Genomic DNA, 12,324 nt, shown 5'->3' on the forward strand with positions numbered 1-12,324 from the left:
CTACTAGTGGACTTACTTGGGTGGGAACATCTACCTGCCAGGATTGATTTGCAGTCTTTAAACCCTGTTTCATAGCTGCTGGATGAATCAATCTACTGGAACAGTTGCTAAACATTTATGCACAAAAGTACAACAAAAACAGGAGAAAATTGCCTGAATAGATAATAATGCCACATGTTGGAAGCAGATATATCCTCATACAGAAGCACAACAGGTGGTCTCTGAACAAATTAAGATGTAATACAAAGTAAGATGAGTGATAAATACAGTGAAGTAGATACAAAATAACAAATATACCTGAAACTGACCCAATTGAATTAGAACATTCGGCTACTTGTGGCATTTCAGGCACAAACCTCCATCAAAACAGACCATCACAAAGACTAGGAGTTAATATAATATTTTAATGGAGAGAAAATCTCATGACTGAATGTAAAATGCAGGGCAGTTAAAGAAGTTATGGCGTTTTTGGATTATCCTGGTGGAGTACTTCCATGCTTTGAAGGGTGTTATTGCAGTGCTGCTCCTGGGCCTTCAGGTGCTCGCTCAGTTCTCCATCTCCAGGAAGATGTTGCCATCCTGAAGGTAGTTCATATATTCCTTCTTCCTCTTCCTGGATTCTCTTCAGCTCTCCTCTGCAAAGTGACACTCACTGATCATAACCCCGACCTGAAACTATGTTCCGATTTTTGCTTGTGGTGGAGTATGGATAATTCAGAGCTAGAAATGTTGACATCACCGTGTAAACTAATTTAACAAACAAGGAGTGTTTTGTCTAAGTGTGTGTGTGTGTGTGTGTTTGTGTGTTTAAAAGCAAAACCAGAGTCCTCAAAAGAACCCACAGATGTATGGCAAACTGTCTGTGTGCTCCTCCTCGAGTCAGAGGACTCACGCGTCTTTGTGTGAATAGATGTCTTTCAAGGCTCTCAGCTCCTCAATTAGAGTCCTGTTTTGAATTTCGAGCAAATCCACACGTTTTTCAAGGCATCTGACATATTCCTTCTTCTTTCGCCGACACTCCTTGGCGGCTTCCCTGGAATCAACAACAATAACAGCAAACCATGAAAAAAAAAAAGGGAGCCTCTAACATCTTGGCTTTTTTCCCAGATACAACAGAGAACTCATTCAATCCATAAATCAGTGTGTACACCCAGGGAGAAAGAAGGCTCACATTACAAGAAATGCAAGAGGTTTGTGAGGTCATGTGGGTACCGAACACTTGGATGTTGTCGATTTTTTTGTTTGTGGAATGAGATACCTTTGTGACAGGGGGGAGGATATCATAAACAAACAAACAAATCGAAGAAAAGCATCAAACAAGATTGACAATGATTGATGGGAGTAAAGTTATGATGTGGGCGGACAGGCAGCATATGAAAAAACAAGAGGAGCAGGAGGCAGTGCCAGCAGTGACACATGGTTGTTTACAGCAAACACACAGGAAGCTCAAAGTCTTCCACTGACAGCGGACAACAAGCACAGTAAAGGCCCGGGGTAATTCATCAGGCTCTGCAGCAACCCATACTTACCCACGTACAACTGACACCCTCACAAATAAGCTCTGACAATCACTTATGCTAGCTAACGTGCATTACAGAGGAGGTGATGTGATGTAAGACAACCTGCTAATTAGCCGCTAAAAACAGTGGATAGAAGAGAGTGATGCAGTGGCACGATGACGGACTTGTGAATCCCATTATTACATGCACGCAGTTATTTTCATCCATTGTCATTTTCCATTTGTAAGGTGTTTGTGTGTTAGGCAACAGTGAGGGCTTTGGAGGACAACTGTCTTGAGTTCAGTCTCTGTCTCAATCTAGGTATTTTTCAAATGTTGACCATCTGATTTAAAACACCTACAGCTCTCTTTGGTTGCGTCATGATGAACACTGATGCTAACACACCTTATTTAGCTAAAGTTGTTTGCTTACTGTATATTACACAGTATATTACTATTATTACTCTATACTAGGGTTGCAAAGGGGTGGAAAATTTCCGGTAAATTTCAATGGGAAGCTCAGCTGGGGAATTTTGGAAATGTTCAAAATTTGAATTTCTGGGAATTAACTGGGAATTGAGGGTAATTTAATGGAAAGGTATCATATCCAAGCATATGTATTTGTTTTGTTATAAGCAGACGTCCATCCAAAATAATACAATTAAAACAGATTTATTCTTAAGTAGAACTTTATCAAGTGTTAAATATATTATTGAACAATCAATTCTTTCATTGAAGACCAAAACATGAATGTTGAGTTAAATATTACTCATCCCCCCCAACCCAAGCGATTCAAAAATTAACAAAAATACAATCCCAACAAAGTTCCATTCAAATGTTAAATGAAAAGTGCATGTAGGGGGCGTGGTCTCTATAGCCCTCCAGTAAGCAGTTCGCTATGTGCATGTAATTGAGGAATAGCATAGATATTCAACTTTACTTGCATGAAATCAGGTTGTGTTATTCAGGATTATGCTAAAATATATTTTCCCCAACTATATTTAAGTTCCCTATTAAGAGCCAACATTCAATTTAGTAAATTCCTGGTTTATTCCCATAAATTCCCGTTAATTCCCATGGAAAGTTTCCAACTTTGAACATTCCCAGAATATTGCAACCCTACTATATACTATATATTACCACCTCTCTGTGCTGCAGGACTGAGAGATACAGAAAATCATTCATCCCTGCAGTCATTAGGCTTCATAACTCTCTAGCCAATGGGAGATGAGCTGACAGACACCTGAATTACTTGTTTTATGTGATTTTTATAATTTTATCTGCCAGACACCTGAACTTCCCTTCGGGGATTAATAAAGTACATTCTATTCTATTCTTCTCTCTCTCTATTAGCTTATAGTAGCAGAAAATCTATACTCAGAGACCTTGGACTGGTGCGTGGGAATGTTCCTGTCTACCTGTTCTTCATCAAGCGGACCTGCCTCTTCTGTTCGGGGTCCACTGCAGGCTTCGGAGAGCTGTGGACGCTGGCACCTGCGACGCCCTGGCAGCCAGTCATGTCACCTGAAGAGCCTGGGAAGACACAACACAACATATCTGTCACACTTTGGAAATATCTGAGCGTCAAAAGACTCATGCAATATGTAAAGCAGTGTAAAACAACCAGTCTGCTGTCTAATAAGGCAGTTAAACCTGGAAGCTGATGTAACATTACAAAAGGGTCATATTGAGGATAACTACATATACTGTTTAAATGTTGGTGTACATAGTATACAGATTGGAAGGTGACATTTGTATAGTGACAAATATGCTAATGTAACCTGCACCATTTGGTCCAGTAGGATCATTTGCATGGAAGTGTGACTTCACATGTACCTCTGTATAATGAATTTAAGACTCCCCCATAGGCGTTTCTAGCCCATTTTAGGGGGTGCTGAAGCATCTCTAAATTAAATCCTGTCACCCCTAAAATTTGAGAGATTTTTTTAAAATGTTACTGTATGTCATTTTTAACAAGCTAGAAACGTTTTAACAACAAAAATACAGCAGCTCCACCGCGTTTTACATGTTGTGCATTGCATTTCAAATGAAAGTCCAAAAAATAACTCCAATGTAAATTTTTGGTATTTTTGGTATTCACTATATGAGGCTAGTTTACTCCAGATAGATACATACTGTTTTATGTATATGTTGAGGAGCTGCTGTTATCTTTTAATGAGTTATCTTTCCCCAGAAATTAGGGTTACCATATGTTTCTTTTATGATTCCAATCCATTTCTCTTTTGTTGTGGCTCAGCATTTAAATAACATTTATCAGATTCGATGGTTCAGTAACAGACTTTCCCAAAAAGTGTTACACTTTTCTTTCAGTGGAATTTATCTTGCCCGGCTCAGCACCCCTAAACATCCGATCCTAGAATCGCCCCTGGACCCTCCCAATAGAGAATGAGATGTGTACTACAAGCGTTGTCCATATAATCGCTGCTTGTGTTATTCGGCATATTGAGGTCATATTTTAGCTGCTGTAATGTTAGTTGTGTCAGTTTGATGAGGTAATAACTAAGGAACAAATAACAAGATAAGGTGAGGGCTTGTTCCTTTTCAGTAAGAATGTCTCTCACATGTATAAAGAAATAAAAAGATGCTTTTTCCTTATCCTCACCATACTTTAAAAAGATTTGAAAGGGATTACTTTCCACAAGGTCATCAAATCTGAGCTGTTTTAATCCCCACTGTTAAATTCTATACTTGTATCTCATCAAATTTATGTTTGACACCAGAGAAGAAAAAAAAAACCTCTTTGGTGCCATTCTTATCACTGCCTGCTCTATGCCAGTAGCGCACACAGCCCGTTGATGATTAAGTCTATGATGTGCTGGAATTTCAAAAGGACAGCATATCGTCACTGAGTGGCTGGCAAGTGACGTCAGTGCACATCTCATTCCCTGCTCTGCATTTACATGTAGCTGCTGGAGGTCTGTTCCAGGAAAAGCAGCGACGTCAGCTGCTGCTGCTATGTGCTGTGAGTGGGTAGAGTGCTAAAGCGTTTCACAAAGAGAGAGAGAGAATGAGTGAGAAAGAGAGAGAGAGAGAGAAACAGACCCTGTAAAGAGATTTCTCACTGGAGGGTGATTGTTGCAGCTTACAGTGGAAGATTAAGTTTTCATCTATTCTGTTCCAAGAGCCAAGAGGCAATGAAATTCAGCCTTCTCATAAATGCTTGATAAAAAGTATGAACAAACGTGTGATGTCTGAAAAGCTTTCACCAGAATTTCTTTAATGTCAACTCAAGTTACCAATAAATCCCCTATGTTGATTGTTGCTATTAATGATCACTAGCAATATTTTGAGATATTCCTAAACAAGTGTTCCTGCTGAGGAACAATCCAACAAAAGACTCAATTTCCCAAAGATCAGGCAGTGAAATAAAGGATATCAAACATACCTGTTTCTGTCTCCTCCCCTGTCACAGCCATACAGTATCTACTCCCAGGCTCTCCAAAAGGAACTCTCCCCTTCTGAGTCTTCCCTCTGACTGATATGTTACCACAGCCAACAGCGAGGCTATGTGTGCAATTTACAATTAGAGGCATTGACATCACCATGACATCACTGGCCCCCTGATGTCAACAGCATGGTTTTCTCTCTCTCCCTCGACACAGCGCTATGAGTCAGGGGCTCTGCTGTTTGTCTTTGGAGGAGGAATTTTCTACAGCTGGAGTGAAGCAGAGCAGCGAAGAATGCAGCTTGTTGAGGATGGAGTGCCAACAGAGGCTTTGATGACTCTGACAATTACATTTCTACCTTTTAGAATATGAACTATATTTAGCCTGAAATACCATAGTATTTTATAACCCCAGTTATAGAGACAGATTGACCATTATTTATCGTTCCCTAAAAGTTTATTTCATGTAATTGCCACATTCAACTCTAAAGCAAGGTTATTTATTTACCTGACTTATTATAGGCATGTATTTCTTGAAATTGTCCCTCCCTCATCTGACTCACTTCACACTCGAACCCACAGGAGCTGGCGCCCTCTGCAGGTATTACACAGTTAAACAGAACAAAAAAACCTTGCTATGATGACATCCTACGTTTTGGTTGTGGATTTACTTTGTGTAACAAGTAGGATATTCTTTTTTAGTGCATTTACTTTTTATTTTCTTATGCTTATTGCTGATTCTCAGGAAACCGATGAATAAGATACGTTCTGGTCATTCCACATGAATGCAGTATTTCAGTTAACCAGACAGCAAAAACACGCCGTCTTCCCACAAGCGCTGGCTAGAAGGCAAAATGAGTGACCTCTGGGTGGAGCAACTAAAGGTGCATTTCAACCAAGAGTTCCGGGGTCTTTTAGCCCCCATAACTAAAAGGTTCCTGTGCCCCCAAACTTGTCTGCGTTTCGACCGCGGGCCAAAGTCCCGGTTAGATCGTGCAAATCAGGCCAGTGACGGATGGAGAAAAAAATATATATTAAAAAATAATATTTTGAAATCTTAATAAATAACTAAACTAGTATGCATTCCCAGGAACTCCCTCTGTGTTTCAACAACTGTGTAAACTCCACAAACACTGTTACATTCAGCCGAAAGTCCCATGAAAAGTACTACCCCAAAGCAGGGGCTTTTCAGGGGGGAGATTAACAACCCCTGAACTAAATTTAGACCCTGGTTCCTCTGGTCGAAATGCATGTAGTTCAGGGGTAAAGTCCCTAGTTCCGAGGTAAAGTTCCTGCGTTCAAAAAACGCCTTTAGATACACAAGCCATGGCTCACTCAAAAAGTTTATGAAGATATGGCATCCATTTCTGCACTGTATAGAAAGAACCCCTGTTAATTGACTTCCACTTATTTCTTTCCAATATGTGTATGATTTATCCCAAATATTACCCTCTCCATTATCATTATGTTCTTTCTCCCTTTGCCCCTCTCAGTGATGTATCTTAAGCTGCTCAGGTGTAGGCAAGTGTGTAAGGCCATTATGTGTTGTGTTCAGTATGTTCAATATTGTGTGTCTGTATACAGTAGTGCTCATAAATTTACAAAACCTGGCAGAATTTGTGATTTTTTTGGCCATTTTTCAGAGAATATGAATGATAAGAGGAAAACTTTTTTTCACTCATGGTTAGTGGTTGGGTGAAGCAAATTTTTTATCAAACAACTGTGTTTACTCTTTTTATATCATAAAGACAACAGAAAGCACCCAAGAAACCATACATTCTGCCAGGGTATGTAAACGTATGAGCACAACTATATGTCTAAAAAGTAATACAAATATTCAAATACATGAAAAGAATAAATTCTGATGTGTATGAGGAGAAAGTAAAAAGAGCCTTTATTGAATTACAGCAGCAATGCCACACTGTTTGAAGACGATTAGTATCACGGCAGTGTTAAGTACTAAATTGTGATTGGTCCTTACAGGGCAACAGTTCTTGGAAACTTTCTGTTACTCCTTCAATAGCAGACCGTGAAACAAACCACTGCTATAGCTGTGACTTAATCACAGACTTTGGACGACTAACTGTTGAAAACTGATCACATAACCCCTCTCCTTAAAACTCTGCCCTGGCTCCCTGTTTTTTTTAGAATTGATTTTAAAGTTCTCTTTACATCCTCCATACATCACTGATCTCCTGTCATTTTATGTTCCAGCCCGATCACTGAGGTCCTCGACTGCTTCCCTTTTAAATGTTCCTCGTGTGACTCACACAAGCACCGTCCAGAAAGCTGTCTGTTTTTACGCCCCTAAGCTGTGGAACTTTCTGCCTCTGGACATTACAACGGCGAGCTCTCTGGGTGTTTTTAAAAGTAGACTTAAGACTTACCTTTTTAATCTAGCTTTTGATTTGGAGTAATTTATTTTTAGCCCTGGACTGCATTATTATTTTTATTATCTTAATTATTATTTTAACCATTATTATTTGAATCATTTCTTTAACATATATTTATCCATTCTAATTATTTATATATTTATTTCTTGTATTTTTATCAATTGATATTGATAACACTACCTTATTTTTAACTTTTTTTCCACTATTACTTATTTTCTTAATTTTACTGTCTTGATTTTATTTTATTTTTAAGTATTTTAAGTATAATCCTGCATTTTTAATTTTACCACTGCAGTTGTTTTCTGTCTCTCAGTTATTCTATGAAGCACTTTGGGCTGCATGTTTTTATGTATGAAAGGTGCTATGTAAATAAAGTTGAGTTGAGTTGAGTCATATCAACGGACAGAAAGAAGTCTGGTTAATCTGAGGTATGATTGTTAATGCTGGGACAAAAAGAAAAGAGATGAAAACAGAGGGGAAAAGGCAGCAGAGGTTAAGGACACAAAAACTGTAAGCTAAAACAGAGAAATGTATAAAACTGAAGATGGTGCATGAAGTAAACACTTAACAGACCACGACACAAAATACACTTCGATTTAAGGACTGATAACAGAAATGTCACAGATTTTCAGATGTACAAATCAGGATCCTTATTAAGATAGACTTTGTTGATGATATCTCATTTTTCAAAAAAAGTGAAGCCAGTAAAAGCATTTTAATATGCTTTCCTTTTTACGACCAGTAGGGGGCGCCTGCTCATATGGAGCTCTATGAAAACCGTCTCTACTCTCTAGTTGATTTATCACTTTAGTAAACAAAGTCATCATGAGTTTGTGGTCTTAATCGCAAGTATTCATTTCCACTTTTTGTGCTGTTGTGTTTTATTTAATTGTTTGTAACCAGCCTGACTATTTCACTTCCAGCAGTGTGAGAATCCAGTGCTGAATGTTGATGTAGACTTACAAGTCTTATAATAATAATAATAATAATACATTTTATTTATAAAAGCGCTTTAAAAGATTCTCCAAGCGCTTTACAGGAAAATACAATTATACAATAGGAAAGCAAAAGGAAAACAGTGCAAAAAAGCAAAGAAAAGCAAGGCAGCAAAATAAAACAAAACAAGAAAAAAATCAATCAATTATAGTTTAAAAGCCTTTCTAAATAGGTGTGTTTTGAGTCCGGATTTGAATTTGGTGAGTGAGGGAGAGAATCTGAGGTGTTTGCTTGGGTTTGGTGAGAGGGGTGAGGAGGTTGGCGTTGGTGGAGCGGAGGTTGCGGGAGGGATTATATGGCTGCAGAAGGTCGGTGAGGTAGGAGGGAGCTAGGTTATGGAGGGCTTTATAGGTGATGAGTTATGTTGGCTAATCATCCCCCTCCCCCTCAGTGTATTCTGGAGCTCCTGGTGAATGCTGTGGTGTTTTGCCATGGTGGTCAACAGGTAATGTATAAATAATGGTGCATCGTGTCTTTTTTTCGCAAGTTATTGTAAACATGAAAGCAATTATGATTTGTTTATGATATTATTCATTAACTGTGAGATGCAGCTCTGATACAAATGCCAAAAACGGGCATGCACTTCTGTGAGATGGCTTCTCTAAAGGTGTAGAAGAGGACATTAGACAGACAAAGGGACAAGGTAGAGGCCAACATGAAGGACCAAGGCAAATTTTCAAATCCTGTTGTGACACACCTCTGCAATAACATGTCTGTTTATAATTTGTTACCTTCTAGGAAGTATGTAGGATGCTGTTGCATGCAATTGTGCATCTCCGGGTGGTGGGGAAAGGTGTTTGAAGGGGGCTGTGGTGTTTGCGTGCAGGTCATATCCATAGGTGACTGGCTCTGTGTTTCCCATTGATGCATGTCAGCAGGACTTCCGTGATAAGAGCAATCTGGAAGCATGGACCAAAAAAATATCAAGTACAGGCTTTTCTATCACAGGTCTTGAATGGGACAACAAGTATGCTTTGAACAAAAGTACTTGACTTTGTGAAAGCTTTATCACCATTACAAATACTGCTAAAAAGTAAGCTGTGTCTGTTAATCTCTTACACTGTATTGTGGTTTGTTTATCAGTCTGGAGCTTTATTTCAATCATTAAATTGGGACTACTTTCTGAGGCTGTCTGTTTACTTAGCCATTCGAATTGCCAAATCTACGTTTAGATTTTGAGACTGTTCATTCATAATTTTTGTAATACAGCAGTATCAGGTAGACTTGGAATAGCTTTGACTTGTAACACATTTAAACAAATCCCACTCTTAAACTGGTACTTCCCTTAACCCTCCTGTTATGTTGCGGGTCACATTTACCCTTGTTTAAAGTCTATTTTAGGCAATGTACGCCTTCCAAACCAGCTAAATGTGGCATAAAAAAATAAAATCTATGTCATGTAAAACTATTGCAATTATATTTAGGTCTTTCCAATGTACATTCAAATAAAGTTTTAACATTAGTTTTAATGAAAAACGAGTGAGTTACCCTCATTGAACCATGATCTGAGAGAATTAAAGAACACCACTGCTACTTTATGAACCATCTCGACCTCTGAGGTCATCAGGTACTGGTCTGCTTTCAGTCCCTAGAGTCAGAAGGAAACATGGTGAAGCAGCGTTTAGTCATTATGCACCACATATCTGGAACACACTCCCTGAAAGCTGTAGGTCCGCTCCAACTCTCACCTCTTTTAAATCAAATGCTAAGACTTTTTTATTTGCCACTGCCTTCCTATCTTAGCTTATTTTAACTCACTTTAAATGCACATTTTAAATGTATTTTTAACATATTTCTAATTTTCTTTTTCTTTTCTGTTTTGTGTTTGTCTGAATGTTTCCAATGCTTTTAATGTTTTAATGTAAAGCACATTGAGTTTCCCTTGTGTATGAAATACACTATACAAATAAAGTTGCCTTGCCTTGCCTTGCCACCAATGGACTAAATCTTGATTTAAATGGTTATTAATGGGGTTAAAAATTAGATTTAAAAAAATGTGTATTGGGATTTTTTGGGGTTCTGACACTTTTGGATAATTGAATATGCCCCGGGTCAAATTGACCCAGGAACATTATTGCTGTCCAGAGAAACAAACATAACAGGAGGGTTAAAGAACTTCCAGACCGAGACAGGGCTATGAGCAGAGTGAATTTAAGAATACCATGATTGATAATGTTGCTTCGTGACTTACAAAACAAACCATAACTGCACTAAAATGTTCTATGGCTGCTAAACAATCACCATCAAAGCATTAATTTTACACAGCCCCAAAAACATGTGTTTTTGAAAACATCAACACTTTTATATTACACTTAAATCAAACACACAAATAGTTTAAAAGCATCAGGGAATAAATCTGTCAACAGGGCTAATGTCTGCCGATACCAAGATAGTGGTGCATCCCTACTGATACTGATTTAGACGGGAGAGACCTGTCTTTTGGCAGTAGAAAGCGTTGAATAATTACAGCTGGTGAGAGGATAAATTGTGTCATTTAATGTATTTTGAAACAAGCTTACAGCACTGGTTCTTGCTGCTCTGCTGGTAAATCGGTGTAGGATAAAGCGGCACAGGTGCAGGTGGCCCATACGTCTCTTCTGACTTGATTTGATTCATTCTGATCAAGGCTGCCGATGAGGACGCTCAACTTGAATTTCTCCTGTGGAATGAAAGAGGGTTAGAGTTGAGTTAGTCATTTAAACAGTGGAGATACAAAACATTGTTGGGTACAACAAGACAATAAATGATGGTGCTTCTGAGCTAGATAGATAGATAGATCCTCTAATCCTGTTATTTGTTACTCACTTGCTTAATATCAACATCCATTTTAGATGTGTATTTTGCTTTGAGTCATATTGTTGTATGTAGAGATAGACTGTTACTCAGGCTCACAAGGCAGATTAAAAAATAATGATATAATGTCTGCAGACCAGCAGGTCACTTAGGCTACTGTTGATCAATGTTTAAATCCCCCAAGATATCCACACCCTTTTCCCACCCTATATTAGAATCAGGAGAATCAGAATCAGCTTTATTGGCCAGGTATGCTTGAACACAGAAGGAATTTGACTTTAGTGAACTGTGCTCTCTTTGTACAAGGCATAAGAATAAGACATACAAATAAAATTAAAATATAATAACAATAACATCAGCAATAAAAACAAAAGAACAAGTAGGCATGACTAATATGTACAGACTAAAATAATATGATAATAGGGCAGTGGTGAGTAGAATAGGTAGTTTTTACATTAAAAAAATAGTAGTTAAATACTAAAAATGTAAAAAAATAAAAAATAAAATATAATAATAATATTTACAGCATTTCAGATCCAAAACAGTTGGCTAATTACATAAATATCAGTCATATTCTGAAATCTATAGCATAAGCAAATGTATTTTTCTATTTCATTAATTAAATCCACCAAAAAAACATATAAAACATGTTTATGGCTAAGATGACTATATATATTAGATTGCATTATGCATGGACTGAGCAATATGTCTATTATAAGATACTTTTATCTTATCAAATGCAAAGAAACAACAAAAACAACAACAATGTGGTATCAGCATTATACATGGTAATATGCCGACCTGTGAGTTTAAGTAACCACATTAGGAAACGGCTAAGGTAATCTAGTTGATGTTTTGGCTAGCTACTTCCAAATGTTTACAGTTAGGTCAGCATCAACCGGACGCTCATTGAATTAGTCCCAATAACTAGCTAGTAAAGTTAGTAAACACTTATAATAAAAAACATTTGCCTTCGTCACATCAATGTGCTCGACTTAAAGTATGTTTACCTGCTGAGGAAGTTTGGACAACAAACACAGTTAGATCATCAACAAGTATATAAACTCTTATGCTAACGGTAACGGTGCGTTATTCAAATGCAAACTAACGTCAGAGTGCTTACACGTTGTGATTGGACGATTCTGATTGGTTGATTTTCCTTCAAATCGCATCAACTTTATATATATTTAATTAAATTCAACTTTGCTTATTTGGCATGAACAAAGACATGGACAGGG

At 37.8% G+C, this 12,324-nt stretch overlaps 1 protein-coding gene across 1 annotated transcript; it reads right to left on the minus strand.

Moving 5' to 3' along the window:
• Positions 1-384: 384 nt before the first annotated feature.
• LOC117828886 (cyclic AMP-responsive element-binding protein 1-like) lies at positions 385-12,218 on the minus strand. The gene is made up of 6 exons (XM_034706258.1): positions 12,097-12,218; positions 10,813-10,952; positions 9,025-9,192; positions 2,917-3,031; positions 893-1,033; positions 385-635 (listed from the first exon to the last, which is right to left on the minus strand). Exons 2-6 carry the CDS (start codon positions 10,907-10,909, stop codon positions 458-460), a joined length of 699 nt encoding a protein of 232 aa, XP_034562149.1. The 5' UTR covers positions 10,910-10,952; positions 12,097-12,218; the 3' UTR covers positions 385-457.
• Positions 12,219-12,324: the final 106 nt, after the last annotated feature.

The sequence above is a fragment of the Notolabrus celidotus genome, chromosome 17 (genome assembly GCF_009762535.1).
Source record: "Notolabrus celidotus isolate fNotCel1 chromosome 17, fNotCel1.pri, whole genome shotgun sequence".
Taxonomy (NCBI): Eukaryota; Metazoa; Chordata; class Actinopteri; order Labriformes; family Labridae; genus Notolabrus; species Notolabrus celidotus.